The sequence below is a fragment of the Silene latifolia genome, chromosome 10 (assembly GCF_048544455.1).
Source record: "Silene latifolia isolate original U9 population chromosome 10, ASM4854445v1, whole genome shotgun sequence".
Lineage (NCBI taxonomy): Eukaryota > Viridiplantae > Streptophyta > Magnoliopsida > Caryophyllales > Caryophyllaceae > Silene > Silene latifolia.
Window position 1 is genome coordinate 139,961,061 of NC_133535.1, and position 18,285 is coordinate 139,979,345.

Sequence of the window (18,285 nt, forward strand, 5' to 3'; positions counted from 1 at the left end):
TTCTCTAAGAATGGAGCGAAGTCCTTCTGGTGGATTATCAATGAACGAGGTAGTTATCGAAGAAGAAACTCCCGCATTAGCTAACCAATCCGCCGCTCTATTGGTTTCTCTGAACACATGATTGATATGAACCGTCCAACCATCCATATTGATGAGCTGCTTGCAACGAAATACATCCATATTGATGAGCTGCTTGCAACGAAATACCAGGGGACGAAGATTATTGCTTAGAAGCTGCTCTTCTCGAACAAGATCGACACAACTCTTATTATCCATATGAACTAAAACCTTGGTTAGATCCATGTTCAAATTGGTGTCCTTTTCAAACTAATTACCAAAAATGGGTACACGTCATCATGGTCCCCAATTTCATTTTTTTTTTTTTTTGAGATTGAAACTGGTCGCTGTCTCGCAAAGCGACTAACCTACAACTCGTGTTGACTTTGTTTTTGCGCCATCAATCATCATTGTTATGTGTCGATTCAAGGAGATTTCAATATCAGCTCGTTGGATGCAAGTTAGGGTGTATTATGAGGCGAAATTTATGGTATTTAATGTGGTATTCAGGCTTGATCAGAGAGCAGGGATTGTGCTCTGTTTTACACCGTTACGGCAAGCCTTCGCTATCGCCGTAAATGTTTGAACTGTTTTGCGGGAGGAAGACGCCTATGTTGTTTCCTCTGTTTTTGAGCAGTGATGCAGCTAGTAACGATCTGCCATCGAATTCAAAGTTTTTCTGGGCACAGCCACAAAGGAAGAGTAGTTAAGGTGATAATTAAATAATCTGAAAAAGTGAAAATTAAAGATGGGAACTTTAAGAGGTTGAGATGTTGGTATTAATGGGGAAAAGTTAACGAAGGTTGTGAATGGGTTACGCAAGCAAAAGAAGAAAAATATTCAAGCCTTGGGTGGTCGCTGTCCGATACGGCGTCTATGATGAATCTTATTGAAAAAAATAAGGGATATTCTCGTGTACCCTAAACTTTTTTGTTTTCTAAGATATACCCCTCTTTTTTTGCAAAAAAAACTTTGACCGTCAATAACTCTTGGTTATAAATTCAGAATACGATAAACTTTTTTTTCAAATTGACCGTCTTTAAGAGGTCTTCAGTTTGAAAAAGAATTCACCGACGTCTCAACTCGAAGTCAGGAGTTATGGTCGGTCAAAGTTATTCGTTAAAAAAGCTTTGACCAACCATAACTACCGGCTACGAGTTCAAAAGACGGTGATATTTTTTTTCAAATTCAAGGTCTTGACGAGATAATTGGTTTGAAAAAAAATTACCGTTTTCTGAACTCGTAACAGAGAATTATTGTCGGTCAAAGTTTTTCGTGAAAAACGAGGGGTACACCTTAGAAACCGAAAAAGTTCAAGGAAACACGAGGAAATATCCAAAAAAAATAAAAAATTAGAATGGATAATGACGTGGACCCATTTTTAGTAATTAGTTTGAAAAGGGACACCATTTTTGTAAATACTTTGTCTTTAAACCCCATTTATGAAAAAAAATTCTCTATTTCTAGTACGGTTCTATAAGTTCAGTCACTTCAAATAGTTTAAGTCCAAAAGATCAGCGGATTTATACCCAATCGAGTAGAAGTCTTACAAACAGATAAGGGACAACAAAGCGAAACAAGTGAAAAAATAGTTAATATCAAGCGTCTCCAAGAGGAATTGAACCTCTATAGAAACAGGATCATCTGAACTAAAACAAAACATAAATACATAATTGACATGCCATTGTAAATTTGTAATCAGTTCAATCTCTCTTAAGGACGCCAGCATGAGTAAGCAAAGTCCAGAGGTGGGTAATTAACTCACCTCCATTAGCCAGATGCTTAATATGTGCGGCGACATCATCTGAGGGGGCCATGTATAGAAGTAACTCTGCCCAAAACTCTCCTAGCATTTCCCACAAGGACTCGCGACTCATTCTATCTATGAGCGACTTTCCAAGCCATATCCCTTTCCGTATGATACAGTCCTTGGCGTCTCTGTATTCACCTGTCATGGACCTCATCATTTCATACTTAGCTTCCATGTTAGAGCATTCCTTGAAAACAATATTGGCTTCCCATATTACACCATTGATGATTTTGAATGTTATGTTCCTCTGATCAGGTAACAACTCGGGCACAAAAGCCACAAGGTAAGCACAGTATTTTGACAGACTTGTTGCAACAAATAGATTATCTGACTTCACGTTACCAGGATGCCGATTGAGTTGGTTGAGCTCACAAAAACTAGTAGCGATATGCCAGACAAGGATGGTATGGGTATGTGTCTCAAGATCGCAAGCCCAGGAAAAATCAGTATCTACACCATACTTCCGGAGTGAGGATATTCCGTTTGTCAATTTTCGCTCATTTTCATGGAGAGATGATAGTAGTGCCGCTTTCAAATTTAGACAAAATGTGATTGATTTGCCTGCCTTTCGACCCTTTTTGTGTATATCAAATAATTCCGTGGGAACAACCCAGCTAAGAATATAGTGTAGGGGGAAATTGTAGTCATGGGACTCGAGAAGAGAGTACTGATCAATTTCTCGTTTCCAATGCTTCATAGTTCTGCGTAATGAATGTCGGCATATATGCTCAATAGCCCATCTATAACATTTGTCTTTCCAGGTTTGATTTCTCCAAAGTTGCTTTCGTACATAGGTGCACACCCATTCTACTCTAGACCATTGTGTTATGAGCAGGTAATGAACCATGAATACTAATTCAAATATGAGCATCGCGTATATAACGACCTTGGTGATTAGAACGTCCAGCTTGATAGATGGGAGGTTATCCGAGATTTTTACGAATTGAGTATCATGATGGTTTTTTAAGATTAATTGTGCAATCACTAAAAATGCAACCATGACAAGGAATCTGAGTATCATCATCCAAGTTCCCTTTAGGTATATTACGAAATTCTTGGTATAGAAGTAGTCGTAGACGAAGCTCAGCTCCTGCTCAATCACCCTAAAAGTTCTCTCACATGTAGCTGGTGAGATTTCTGGTGTTAGCCCGTAGCGGAAGAAATTCCATGTTTTTTCCTCAAGCGAATTCAGTTCAACCATAGGGTAGCCTACGTATCTCCGTAGTAGCATCCAAAAGAGCGCGAAAGAGAGACATGTGTCCTTAAGCCATCCTTCACAATCCCCACCATTTGAGTTCAACAAATCGCCTTCACACTGCCAAATTTCTTGTGTCGTAACAATATTTTCTTTTACCTTTTCAAAATTTCGGTCGTAGCAAGGTGGGGAATATGTAAAAGGTATGCTACATAGGTGTTTCATTCCCACCAAATATCGGTACCCATACATGCTTTTTGGATCGGCCGTTGGTTCTTCTTCTTCAGCTTGGAGCGTCATCTGCACCTCCCATGCCATGAATTCTGCAACTATTTCAACCTTAGAACCGATACCTAGTAGCAGACCTTTTTTGCTCGCAAAAGCCAGAGAAAATATCCTGTCAATAAGCCTGAAGAACACAAGCTGGATTAGTATAAATAGAGGCCACCAGAGGTGAGTAGGAATTTGGGCTTTATTGTATCCCAAAGTCATGACAATCACTAAGCAACATTTCCAGAACCCCTGCACATAGACAACCAAAGCAGTTTCATTGTCCTCAAGTTCAAAAGCGCTTATAGCGCCATAATTGGCCATCCCTGCTAGCAACATGACTCCCCATACAGGGAACAACCCGCTTCTTAGATTTGTCATTAGGCCAATGCTATACGAAAGTAACAAAGGAGTCGTAACCATAGTGGTCCACATGCATAGCTTGAAGAAACCATTGATTGTACGCTTCCTAAGGGATCCTAGGAGCATTATGCATGACATGATAACAGCCACAACCATCATAACTTCGATTTGTAGCAATTGATTCCGGTATGCATTTAGTAACGTTTGGATGATCGACTGTTCTCCTCCCTGTTGCGGTGATGCTTGTGGGGATAAGATATATTGTGGCGTGGAGGGGAGTGCCATAACGCCTGCTTCTAAAAGGGACTCAAAAATACTGATGCCAATTTTTTGCTGACACTAGCCAGTGATGCCTGCGGAGTTATAATTTTCAACCTACTATCAGAAATTGGTCATTTTGAGAAGTTGATTATGCTTAAGACCGTCTTAATTTAAGCCTCTTACAATCTTCTTTTTATTTTCATCTTTATTTTAAGGGGTTTTTTGGTCAAAAAATACCTTATATTTAATGGTATTTGTAAAAAGACTACCTTATATTATTTTTGTTGTTTTAGACTACCTTGTTTTCTCCTTTTTGGGTCAAAAACTAACTATGCTGGAAATCCGACAAAATTTGGTCGATTTAGCAACATTTACCTATCTCAAATGACTTTGTTAACATCAAACAGCAACGACCAACCGCGTCCAAACAACAATTTAACCTCATATAAGCAAAATTTATGCTTGCATATTTCAATAATATCTACAAACATTTGCTAAAGTTAAGTGTAAATACATCATGACATCCCAAAATCGGAGCTAAGCAAAATTAGAACATAAAACAGTTATGTGAGATAAGTTAAAGGTGGAAAACTAATCAAATATATCTAGACTCTTAGCGTTGGTAGTTACTAACCAAAAAAAAGGAAAACAAAGGTAGTTGATAACAAAAAAAAATAATGTAAGGTAGTCTTTTTACAAATAACCCTAAATTTAAGGTAGTTTTTGACCAAAAAAAACTCTTATTTTAATTTTATTCATTGTAATGATGAGATGGATCCATAACTAGTCACGGTAAGACAATAGCTACTTCCTCCTACATTTGATTAAACTACTATTTACTAGGATTGAGCAAGCAAAAGCTGATCCAACCTGAGGAACCCGACCCGCCCGAAACCTGACCCGATAGAACCCGAAAATTGGGTGAATCGAAACCGAAACGACTCCACCCAACCCGTCCCGATAACTGATAACATCCTAATTTTTTCCAACCCGAATCTGACCTGAAAAATCAAATTGACATTCATCTTAATTATTTTCACTTAAAAAAACAATTAATACACCTACATGTTGTTTAAACATAAAATTAACCGTCTAACATGAAATACGTAAGAGAAAATATATGCTGATAATCTAACCCGGTACTGACCCGCTAACGACCCGACCCGACTTGCCACCGCTGATGACCGACCCGAAAATGACCCGACATGAACTGTAACGACTCGAACTCGTCACTGACCCGACACAACCCGAACCCGATATGACCCGACTCACTTTGACATGACCCGTAACCGGCCCGAGTGACCCGATTGGTAGCTTTACTAGGGATGACAATGGATAAGATCATATAGGATCGAGATCCATATCCTTATGTCCTATATTGGATCCAGATCCATATCCTTATATACTATATTGGATCCGGTCCATATCCATATGGTCTGGAATTCTCAGATCCATATCCAGATCTGCAGGATCAGGACTGGATATTGATATATCCCGTCTCCATTTGGTGGTAGAAAAAAATCAATTTTCAAATATTATTAAAATATTAGTTTTTGGGTTATACTACGACTTACCATACTAATTTTTACATTAGAATACAAATGTTAAAAATAACGGAAATTTTTCATGGTATCCCTTAATTTTGTCAGATTTCCCATGGTGCCCCTGCTTTTAAGATTCCGCTCATGGTACTCTTAAGATTCCATTTTTGTGCCCATGATACGCCTTAATGTAACGGCTGTTAATGTAACGTTAAATTTTGATGACGTTGAAAATTAATAATAAATATAAATATAAATATAAATTTGAACAATTCCCATGGTACCCCCGCGGTTGCACTTTTTCCCCAAATACTCTTGTTTTTGTCAATAAAAACGTTTGACTGATTGTATTTCTTAGTTACGATATCAAAAGGCTGCAATTTTTTTCCTAAGTTGATCATCTTTACGAGATCTTCACTTTGAAAAACACAAATCGCGTTTTTTTTATATCTTAGACAGGCGTTATGACTAGTCAAAGTTTATTCGTTAAAGAAACTTTGACGACTATAACTTTCGATCACTCTTTCAAAATTAAGTTTTTTTCCGAACTAATTGTCTTTCCGAGATCTACAATTTAGAAAAAAAAAATTGCGGCTTTGTGAACTCGTGGCTAGGAGATATGAGCAGTTAAAGTTATTTTGGAGAAAAATAGGGGTATTTAGGAAAAAAAGCGCAAACCTCAGAGGTACCATGGAATTTATCCTACTTATTATTATTTTTAATTTACTAATTATTGTCACGTCATCAAAATTTAACGTTTTGTTAATGCCCGTTACATTAAGGGGTACCATGGGCACAAAAATGAAACATCAAGGGTACCATGGACAAATTCTTAAAAGTAGGGATATCATAGGAAATCTACCAAAATTAAGGGGTACCATGGAAAACTTTCGTAAAAATAAAGTTGTAAAGATATCGAAATAAAGTTTTATAAAATACAGTAGCGATAACAAAGAATTTTTTGCAACTGAAAAATGTTAATAAGAAATCAAAGCGTCTTGCTTGTGACGGCCACTATCCGTCACAAGCTTGTGACGGATAGTGACCCTCTCACAATATGCAAGTGGGAGGGCAAGTGGGGAGCTCCATATTTGTCCCACTTGCCGCTCCCCACTTGCCCTCCCACTTATAATTGTATGAGAGGACCATTATCCGTCACAAGCTTATGACGGATAGTATTCGTCACAAATGAGAAATTACCATAAGAAATAAATCATAGCTTAGGCCTTAGTTTATGTAAAAACTTTAGAAAGTCTTTAACTTATTTTTTAAATTTTATTTTAAAATAAAATAAAAATGAATTTAGGGTAGGATCTGGATCTCGACTATATGGATCAATATCCGGATCTGTTTTTATGCATATGGATCCGATCCATATCCATATCCACAGGATCAAAAATATTGCCGTCCAAATCCGACCTATTAGATTTGGATCCTGGGATCTGGAGAGGGTTCGAGATCCATTACCATCCCTAATCTTTACAGATTAAATCGAAGGGAATATACAACAACATTCTATATGAGTATTTCGTATTTTCATTACCCAAAAGTTGGGATATAATATATATATATATATATATATATATATATATATATATATATATATATATATATATATATATATATATATATTATATTTTCCTCAAATATTTTGATGTTTTGGCTATATGCCACCAATTCAGCTGGTCTCTCTTAAGACGAATTATTTTGATTTTTTTTTTAAAAAAAAAACGGGTTTTTGAGACCATTTTACAGCCAAATTGACATCTTTTGGAAAATAAGTTACCATAAACTGTAAAACTAGCTGAACCATTGTAGTTATATTTAACCATAAAATGGTCACAAATTCCTTTTTTTTGAAAAGACAAAAATGGTTCAAAACAAGAATTTGTAAAGCCAGTTTTTGAAGCACTCATTAGCTTACTCATACAAACACATGATTAAATGACTCATATCTACGTAGTATCTAACTAGGGGTGAGCAAAATAGAATACCCGCCCGCTTTTTTGACACTTTAAAATTTATTTATTTATTTGATAGGGTAAGAAAATTAGATTGATCCTCTAAATAACAACAACGTATCTAATTCTTTTGAATGAGTGACGTAAGTTGAAGCCACCGGCTACCTCGAAAGAATTGGATATGAATGTCCAATAGAAGTCATAAAGTCAGCGACCTTGTCGGCTTCACGAAAGCAATGTTTAATTATCACTTCATCGAAAAAATGAAGGTCTAATTTCACTTCCTTGACAATACTAGAAATTTCCCAAAGAATTTGCCAAGTAATACGAATTGAGTTAATAACACATAAATTATCACCTTCCACAATTAACTTTGAAATTCCTAAGTACTTGGGTGCTAAAATGTATTGTTTTAAAACGAGAGCTTTCGCAACAAGAATACTATTAGATCCGCACTTTTTTGCTCCCAACAAAACAACTTTACCATTATGATCTCTCATAGAGTATTCTAAAGGAGTTTTATTGCCATCTATTTTCGATCCGTTAAAATTTAACTTTAGAAAACAAATTCTAGGTTTCTTCCACCAGATTTCTTCTTTTTTCTTTACTAGTAATGTTTCTAGCTGACAATTTGGTTACTGGTTTTTAAACCAGTTTTAAACCCAAAACACATGTCTCATGTCAAGGATATATGTTTTTTCTACTCTTTTTTTTCTACACACTATTGAAAGTAGGGGCGGAACTGGGCCTAGGTTACTTGGGTTGTAGACTTGTAGCTCGAGTAACTTTCTGATCTAAAAACCATCCTTACTGCTAAGAGAATAAAAATTCTTTTAGTTTTCCCTCCAAAATGCATATATCTCAATAAGAAAACATGTGAAACTTTCTTCTAATAAAATATTATTATTTTTTCTTTAAATATAACCTTATAATTAAATTCTAATCATTTAACTAAATTCAAAATTATGATTTTTTTTCACTATAATAAAATAAAATTGGTACTCCCTCCAATTCGCTCTAATGTTCCCTCTTTCCCGAAACGGAATATTCAAGTAATGTTCCCCTTTCCTTTTTTGGTAACTTTTACTCTTATTTTATTCATCCCTCTCTCCTATTACCAAACCCCACACAACTCTTTTACTCTTATTTTATTACTTTTCTTAATGTTTTGGCCCCACAACTCCTTATTTAACTCCTAATAATTCATCTCTCTCTCCTATCAACAAACCCCACATTTGTCCTTTATTCATTTTTTATTCATTTTTCTTAAGTATTGTGCCCATCTCAAAGGGGATCATTATGATGAATTGGAGGGAGTATTAAACTATAGACTATAATTTGCTAAATTTTCGTAATGCTAGAATTATTACTTTAGAGAATAATTTGGCACATACTTACTATTAGGTTAGTGACAAGAAATATTCATTAAAATAGTTTGAAAATTTTTATAAAATTAAATATTCAGTTTTATGGTAAAAAAAAAAAAGTATATTCATAAAAATACACATTTCTTAATTTCACTCAATTCTCTTTGCTTAGTTTACATTTTTTTTTCCATATCAAAATACAACTGAGTGAAATATAAAATATTAATGAGGTACCAATTTAAAATGTATAAATAATACCCTAAAAAATAATAAGTTTATATAACCTCGCATACGCGGGATCTATACTAGTATATACAATATTTGATTGTGTATGAAGTGGCATCTATAGGACTAGACCCGACAAACAGATCAGGTTGTGTCGTGTTCGTGTTCTTGTCAACTTTAAACGGGTCATCACTACCCCAACCCTAACCCAACCCAATTACATAAACGGGTCATTTGTCTCAACCCTAACCCAACCCATTTAATTTTTCCCAACCCGGCCTGTTTAACCCATTTATCTTTTAGCAGGTCATTTTTAACCCACCCAACCCGCCAATAAACTAATGAAATAAACTAAGCTTTATAACTTTATTATCCTTAAAATGATGAATGAAAATACCTAGTTTTATGTTGTTTGGTGCGATTATTGATTCAGCCCAAATATATTATGGCACTTTTAATAAACGGGTTGTTCGTGTCGAGTTCGTGTCAAAAGAGTTCAGCCATAACCCAATCCATTTAAGGTTCGTGTCGTGTCCGTGTCAACTAGAGCTATTCAAATGCGGGCTTGAGCCGGACATGGGTCGGGCCGTGAAGAAAAAAGTTGCCCTTTAAGACTATAGTGGGCGGACGGGTCAGAATTATGGGCCAATTATCATTGCCCTTACTTGCCCTTTAGTCAAAAGTCGGGCGACCCATGGGCTAATTGGCCGTAACACTAAACTTTAACTGTTAATTACTTATTCGGTATAGAATGACTTCAATTTAAACTACTTTTTATATCTCAGACCTTGATTTGAAATTTGAAGTTAGGTGTATATATATATATATATATATATATATATATATATATATATATATATATATATATATATATATATATATATATATATATATATATGGATAGTTAAGGAATACATATAAGGGTAAAGGTAAATATTGAATGTATACATTACTCTAACTTGTAATACACGGTAATTAGTGGCGTTTTGAATATATGAGTCTATTGGAAAGACAAACAAATATTAATTAGCATAGATATATTTGGAAAGACAACGGCTTAGGTTCGACTTTATTAAATAAAAATATACTTTTATTTTCTTTCATTAAAAAAAATTATTATATAAAACAATTAATATACACAAATAAATTGAAATTTTATAATCTTATATTTTTAGTGGGTTGGGCGGGTTGGCCCATTTGGAAAAGCTCGTGTCCATGTCCGACCCATTTACTTAATTGGGACGGGCTTATCCAGCCTACGACTCATTTTTTAGAAAATTTTGTGTCCAAGCCCACTAAAAATAAGGGCCGGATGGGTCGGGTTATTGGACGGTATGACCCATGAACAGCTCTAGTGTCAACCCATTTACTCAAATGGGTCAAATCGTCTTAACTCTAACCCGTTAACTTCGTATCGGGTTCGTGTCGTGTTTTCGGGTCGTGTTAATGATTGCCACCTCTATATAGGACTTTAGGCTAGTGGTCAGATTCTTAGTTTTTAGATGAGAGACGCGGGTTCTGTTGTAACGGAGGCCTCCCCTTACCCAATAGTTAGTTGATTAGGGTGGTAAGAACAAATAATAGCGAATAACAAATAAAGTGACACACAGATATACGTGGTTCACCAGTAAAATAACTGGCTACGTCCACACTAAAGGAGAGCAAAATTCACTATTGTGGAGATAATATATAGTACAACAGCAGACCGGTATACACACGCTCAATATGAGCCAAAATTATACCCTATTCTACCAACAAAATAGTAATCTCAAAAGGACAAAAGAGATTACCCAAACAAGATGAAGGACAAACGATCTTGAGGCCAGCAAGATCCGAACAGACTCCTTCAATCTCCAAAGACAGAAGAACGCTAATCTACTTGAACCCGGAACAAACTGAAGCTTCATCCCCGGAGGGAACCTCACAAATCGACTCTCATAAGATTGTACTCACAAATACTATCTCCACCTCTTTAATTAACCAAGACTAATACAAGAGTTTTTATATAGATTTATTCTGCCCTAGATAAGAGATCTAGACTAATTAGTAAACAAGAGACACGACTAGGAAATATTCTAATAATTTCCTAAAACTAGACTAAGGCCCTGTTCTTTTGAACTGAAATTGTCTGAATCGAATCAACTTAATGGAGTGAATCAATCAATCGATCTCGAATCGAATCGAATCGAATCAAATAATAATAATAAAAAGATTATACTAATAATAATAATACCAATAATAATAAATATTATAATACCAATAATAATAATAAATATTATAATAATATTATTCATTAAAAATAATAATATATTAATATAATCTAATAATAATAATCTAATAAGATATATAAAAATAAAATAGTAATATAATAATAAATATAGTAATAATAATAATAATAATAATAATAATAATAATAATAATAATAATAATAATATATTAGTAATATAAATGATACCATTATAAATAATAATATAATATAATAATAATAATAATAATAATAATAATAACTAAAAAATAAATAATAATACTAATAATAATAATAGGTCTAATATAATAACTTATTAATATAATAATATTAAATATGTGATTAATAATATTAATAATAATGAATATATTAATAAAATAATAAATATGATATAATAACTTATTAATATAATAATATTAAATATAATAATAATAATAATAATAAATATATTATGAAGAATATTAATAATAATGAATATATTAATAAAATAATAAATATAATATAATAATAATAGTAATAATAATGATAATAATAATAAAAATAAAAATATATTAAATATAAATATAATAATATAAACAATACAAATTAATTATTAATAAATATAATAGTAATATAATAATATAAAAGTAATATAATAGTAATAGTAATAACAATAGTAAATACATTAATATAATAATAATAATAAATATATCAATAAGAATATAAAATAAGAATGATAATATTAATGTTGAATTGAATCGAATCGAATCAATCGAATCGAATCGATCTGAATCGAATCGAATCGAATCAACTTAATGGAGTGAATCAACTTAATCAACTTATTAGAACTGAAATTAAGTCCAAAAGAACATGGCCTAATAAGAAAAGACCATAAAGTTACGAGGAAACCAAGCCTTATACAAAGGCTTAATGTTAAAATTCTAGCCAAGACAAAAGTCCACGCTAGAAGGAATAATAAGAACTGAAATTATGGACTATGGGCTCTGGTACACTCATTTTGAAACAATGGTCACCCACTTTCTCTAAGGAAATGGATAGTGTATCAGTTGTCCCTGCTTGGGTTTTATTCCCTGATTTGGATCCATTTATGTGGTCAGAAAAGGTACTAAGTAAGATGGCTAGTGTGGTGGGTAAACCCCTCTTTGCAGATTTGCCCACTACATTCAAGTCTAAGCTCTCATTTGCTAGAGTTCTGGTAGAGGTTGATGTGGCTGGAACATTACCTACTTCAGTCACGTTATCTTCTCCCTACCATGGTGAAGTGGAACAAAGGATCATATACGAATGGTTACCCTATTACGATCCTTTGTTGCGGAAATTGGGTCATGTTAAAGAAAAATGCAAATTTACTAAGATTAATCAAAACCTTGCTTGAAAACAAAAAGAATGTGGTTCAAGAATACAGGCTCCCTTCGGGTTAATAAGCCTCACAAAGACACGATTGCTCGGACTCGGAAGCCATATGCTAGGCCATATTCCTCCTAAGTCAGGGGATGAACTTACTACTAAAACCTCAGGGGTGAGCTCAGAATGTCTTGGATTAGGCTCCTCTCCCGTTGTTTTGGCAGTTAGTTCTCCATCTGATGGGATAGAGGAGGGTCAAGAATGCAATGTGCTAGGTCATCATGACACTGTTGTTGTTGAGGTTATTAATGTCTCGATGCGAGGACCGAGATGTCATCCGACAAATGATGATCGGGATTTACGTGAGCAATAGCTTTTCTGTATTGCACACAGACAGTAGTGATAGCAATTTGGTGGTCCCTCAGGCAGAGGAACCACCGGACCCAGGGAAATGATAATCTCTTCTTGGAATATAAGAGGTCTTAATGACCCAATAAAGCAGATGGAGGTGAGGAGCTATCTGGCTATTAATAAAGTTGAAGTATTAGGGCTTTTGGAAACTAGGGTTAAATCCAATAAATTTGATGTTATTTCTAGGACTTTTCCTTTATATTCTATTATGAATAATTACTCTCACCACTACAATGGGAGAATATGGGTTCTATGGGACAATAGGAAATTTACTGTTCTATCTTCACATGTTCATGATCAACTGATTCACCTGGAGCTCTTGCATCAAATTTCTCATGAAAAGATTTTTGTTACTTTCATCTATGCTAGTAATGATGCTAGCCATAGAGAACGGTTATGGGATGAACTTCGAGGTCTGGCTAGTTCTGTTACTCACTGGATTGTTATGGGGGATTTCAACATTGTAAGGGAAATGGATGAAAGAATTGGACCTAATCCTCCCTCGCCTTTAAAATTCTTGCTTTTAACCAATGCTTATTGGATTGTACTTTGGAGGATATTAATAGTTTTGGCTGTGAGCATACTTGGACCAACAAAAGAGAATCTCATGATAGAGTTTGGTCCAGATTGGACAGGGTTCTTACTAACCCTTCTTGGTTAGTCCATTATCCTTCCACCCATGTTCAGATTCTCCCAGCTGGGATATCTGATCATTCACCCTTATTGGTTGATATTCATGAAACTTATGTTATCGAAGGAAATTCGATTACTTAAATTGTTGGGAGGAGCATCAAAATTATAGACCTCTTGTTCGTTGCTTGGGACATCCCATTAAAAGGCAACTGGATGTTCAAGTTTTTTGCCAAGTTGAAGAATGTTAGGAAACATCTTATTGATTTGCATAAAACTAGCTATTCTGGGTTATCAAAGAAAGTCTCAAATGCTAGGAAGTGTTTAGAGAAATGTCAGATGAAACTTCAGCAGCAACCCCTTGATTCTAATCTTATTGAGCAGGAAAAGGTATTGCTGCATAATTACCTCACTTTTAGGAAAACTGAACAGAGTTCACTTCAACAACGAGCTAAAATCAAGGATATTAAGTTTAATGATGCGCCTAATGCCTATTTTATCTCTAAAATTGCTTTGCTAGGAAACATCGAGCCTTATTGAAGAATTCGGGATATTCATGGTATTCATAGAGAGAGATTATCTGAGGTGAACAATGCTTTTGTGGAGTACTATCAGTGGCTTTTAGGTCAGAAAAAGGATATTGTGTCTTTGGATTCTGTCATTCTTGAAGGACACACTATTCAGGAGCAGGACTGGGGGCCTTTGTGCAGGGAGGTCACTGAATGTGAAATCAGGAAAGCTCTTTTTTCCATGGGGTCTCATAAGAGTCCAGTCAAGATGGCTTTTCTCGCTCAATACTTTAAGACCAATCGGGGCATTATCAAGCCCGATTTACGTTACTCGCTATTCATGAATTCTTTAAGAAGGGTACCATGCCAAAGCAAGCTAACACTACTCTTCTAGTTTTAATCCCTAAAAAGCAAGTGGTTAATCTTGTCATGGATTATAGGCCTATTGCTTGTTGTACGATTCTTTATAAAACAATAAGTAAAATTTTATGTGATGATTAAAGGCGGTGTTACCCGAGATCATTGGGAAGGAGCAAGGAGCTTTTGTGAAAGGTAGAAGCATATTTGAAAATATAATGCTCACATAGTCTTTGGTCAAGGGTTATGGGCAACAGGGGATTTCACCAAGATGCTTAATCAAAGTAGATATCGAAAGCATTTGATTCCCCGCAATGGACTTTTATTGATTGAGCAGGATGTTGAAAGCATTTAATTTCCCTCCTCAATTTCGAAATGGGTTATGGATTGTATCACTTCCACTTGGTTCACTTAAAAATTAATGGTGACACTTTGTTGGATTTTTTAAAGGGGGTGTGGTTTGAGACAAGGGGATCCATTATCTCCTTCTTATTTGTAATGAGCATGGAGATTCTGTCCGTGCCGCTCGGACGTATTCATCTTCAACCACAGGTCTCCTATCACCCCAAATGTGGAAGATTGAGATTAAATCACCTTATTTTTGCGATGATTTGATGCTCTTTGTTCGTGGTGATGTTCCATCGATCAAGGTCACATACTCGGACTGGAGAGGTTTGCTCAATTATCCGGGTTGTATGCAAACTCAGATAAAACAAATATCTATATGGGAGGTGTGTCTGAGGGTGTCCAGCATGCTATTCTAGAGGAGACTAACTTTGTGCAAGGGGAGTTTCCTTTCAGGTATTTGGGTGTTTCCTTAAATGAAGGGAGACTTAACAAAGAAATGTTTGCTGACCTATTGAATAAAATGCAAAAAGCTCTTCACCATTGGGCAAACTACAAGGTATCCTATGCTGGCAAAATCAGTTTGATAAACACTGTGATTTTTGGCCTGGAGCAATTCTGGTGTTCCACTTTACTGATACCTAAGGGTGTTCTGAAGCTTGTAACAAAATTCTGCAGGAATTTTCTCTGGGGTACTGTGGAGGGTCAACGCAAGCTTATCATGAAGAGTTGGTCTTCTTGCTGCAAGCCACATATTGAGGGTGGGTTTAATATCAAAGAAATTTTGGCTTGGAATAAATGTATACTGTGTAAGTGGATCTGGGCTATTGAGACTCATGCTGACAGTTCTTGGGTTATCTGGAATCACACTTATAATATAAAGCAAGGTAACTTCTGGACAATGCAGATCAAAAGCTTCCATTCTAAAAGCTAGAAAAGTATTCTGAAGGTACGAGACCTGTTATTGGAGAAGACTGGTGGCATTGATAATGCTCGTACTTTGCTGTCCAGATGTGTTGCAGGCGGGAAAGTTCAGCTGAGTTTAATATATGAGCAGCTGAGAGATCATGATAGAAAAATCAGTTGGGAAAAGACTGTTTGGAATAGGGTTGCTCTTCCTAAGCATAGTGTGTTGGTGGTCTTGGCTATGCAACATAAACTAGCCACCATTGATAAACTGAATTACAGGGGATTGCATATGGTTAATCGCTGCATTCTGTGCAAAGCTGACAATGAATCTCATCAACATTTATTTTTCAAATGCCAGTTTGCTACTTCAATCTGGAACAGGTTATTGAAGTGGATGAAGCTCAGGGGACGGACTGATAGTTTAAAGAGAGAACTTCATTGGCTAGCTGGTCGAAGGAGAAGACGTCATTGGAAAGCTCAATGGATATCGAGTTGTCTTACAGCCTTAGCTTACAGCATCTGGGAAGAACGGAATTCCCGTATTTTCCGAGATGTTGAACATAATGAGGACTATATTGTGCGGAGAGTCCAATACTTAGTTAGTATAAGATTATTATATGCTTATCATTCCTCTTATGAGGATGAAATTCTAGATTCTATTAACTCGTAAGCTATTTGGAAGTCTGTTGGTTATCTTTTGTAAGATTGGCCTCTTTATTCCCTTTATGGATGAATAATATGGGCTTGCTTTTCTTGCAAAAAAAAAAAAATAATAATAATCTTGTAGCAATTAATGCTTAATGACGCCATACACCTCGTACAGTGACATTCTACGGAGACATCAGGTATGCGCATGACCCGCGACTGAATCCGGGCAACTCTCGTGCCTCCCTCGAATATTACTTTGACTTTATTCATTCTTGTTAAATTAACTTAGTCTCAGTTTATTCCGTCTTCGCCACAAATTCAAGGCACAAATTTTTAACAGGTTCAATTCTCACTTTAGTTGTTTTTCTCTATTACACATTCAGACTACGTATAACGCTCGCCCCTATTTTTTGTTATTTTCAACAATAGTGCCTTGAAAGTTGTGAATCTGTGATTCATTATTTAAGGCCAAAACCCAAGTGTTATGGAGAATTTTTCTTAAAAAATGAGCGTGAAATTGCAATTTAAGTGGAGGGGATAGTTTGACTAGAGCTCGCTTTAGTCTGACGTATTCGTCTTAAATTTAAAAACGGGACAAATTAGATAAATAAATAAAGTAGAATTTATAGGGAAAAGTAAAAAAAAAAACAATTGTCTTAAATGGGCAAATGAGATGATATTTGACCCGTTTTAATGTTATGACTGAGCATCTATCTTAAGGAAGGCTGACTGAAATGAATGATTTGGGTTTAGTTTTAAGTCTCCTTTTCACACCCCGTTTTAAAGGCAACCTTTATCTAGCAAGCGAAATTAAATAAACATAAACATTCTTACAATTTAAAGACCAGCCAATTCAAATACGGGAGTAGCAAGTTAGAAAGGCCAGGATAACGACCAACAAGCAACAAATTAAACAACACAAATTCTCATTTGTGATGGACAATATCCGTCATAAGCTTGTGACGGGTCAAATAAAACCCATTTAAGTAGATAAAGACATACCATTTGGGATTCCCTATGCACTCTTATTTTTGTCTTATTTACCCATGTGAGTAATATTTTAACCCATTAGAAACTTGTGACGGATCTAGTCTTCACAAGGAGACTTATTGAACAACACGATACTTACAAGATCTCTTATGGTAGCTCAAAAGTTAGCAGCCTATTCATGAAATGCGACAATGAGTAGTGTAACCGTAATGCCAACTTATTTAATCTTTGGGGAATGAAATGTCGATTATAGAGAAAGAGATAATAAGGTGACTCAGGAATGGTTCGTCTTATTTAAACTAAATGTCAATTTGACTTTTCAATCTCAATTATAAACATTTGTAATATTATACTCCCTCCTATTCACTATTTTCTTCCCTATTTCCTTAAACGGATTATTCAGGTTTTCTTCCCCTTTCTTATTTTGGAAACTTTTACTCTTATTTTATTCATCCCTCTCTCCTATTACCAAACCCCACCCAACTTTTACTCTTATTTTATTCATCCCTCTCTCCTATCACCAAACCCCATCTAACTCACAATTTCTTATTTAATTCCTACTTATTCATTCCTCTCTCCAACTCACAAACCCCACCATCTTCCTTTATTCATTCTTTAATCATCTCCTAAAATCTTGTGCCCATATCAAAGGGGAAGAAAACCCCGAATAGGAGGGAGTACTAATATGTTGTACTTGAAAAAGAATTTCATTATAATATATATTTAATTAGTGGCGGATTTAGAGCTTGCAAACAATGACACGACACGAAAATACGACACGAACCCGACACGAAATTAATGGGTTTGGGTTGAGGCTTAATGACCTATTTATGTAGGTGGGTTGACA

General features: G+C 35.2%; 3 protein-coding genes across 6 annotated transcripts; 2 read left to right on the plus strand and 1 right to left on the minus strand.

The window, feature by feature from the left end:
• Positions 1-1,629: 1,629 nt before the first annotated feature.
• LOC141606039 (uncharacterized) lies at positions 1,630-17,732 on the minus strand. Of its 4 annotated transcripts, none has more exons than XM_074425017.1 (2): positions 17,578-17,732; positions 1,630-4,048 (listed from the first exon to the last, which is right to left on the minus strand). In XM_074425017.1, exon 2 carries the CDS (start codon positions 3,978-3,980, stop codon positions 1,761-1,763), a length of 2,220 nt encoding a protein of 739 aa, XP_074281118.1. In that variant the 5' UTR covers positions 3,981-4,048; positions 17,578-17,732; the 3' UTR covers positions 1,630-1,760. The 4 variants fall into 4 exon arrangements, with proteins under 4 accessions (XP_074281118.1, XP_074281117.1, XP_074281120.1 ...); XM_074425016.1 differs by having other exon boundaries at positions 17,451-17,587; XM_074425019.1 differs by lacking the exon at positions 17,578-17,732 and adding an exon at positions 10,841-11,152 and having other exon boundaries at positions 1,630-4,109.
• Positions 12,272-12,670, plus strand: LOC141608352 (uncharacterized). The gene has a single exon (XM_074427715.1). It carries the CDS (start codon positions 12,272-12,274, stop codon positions 12,668-12,670), a length of 399 nt encoding a protein of 132 aa, XP_074283816.1.
• LOC141608353 (uncharacterized) lies at positions 15,271-16,470 on the plus strand. The gene is made up of 2 exons (XM_074427716.1): positions 15,271-15,778; positions 15,914-16,470. The coding sequence occupies exons 1-2, from the start codon at positions 15,271-15,273 to the stop codon at positions 16,468-16,470; spliced, it is 1,065 nt and encodes a 354-aa protein (XP_074283817.1).
• Positions 17,733-18,285: the final 553 nt, after the last annotated feature.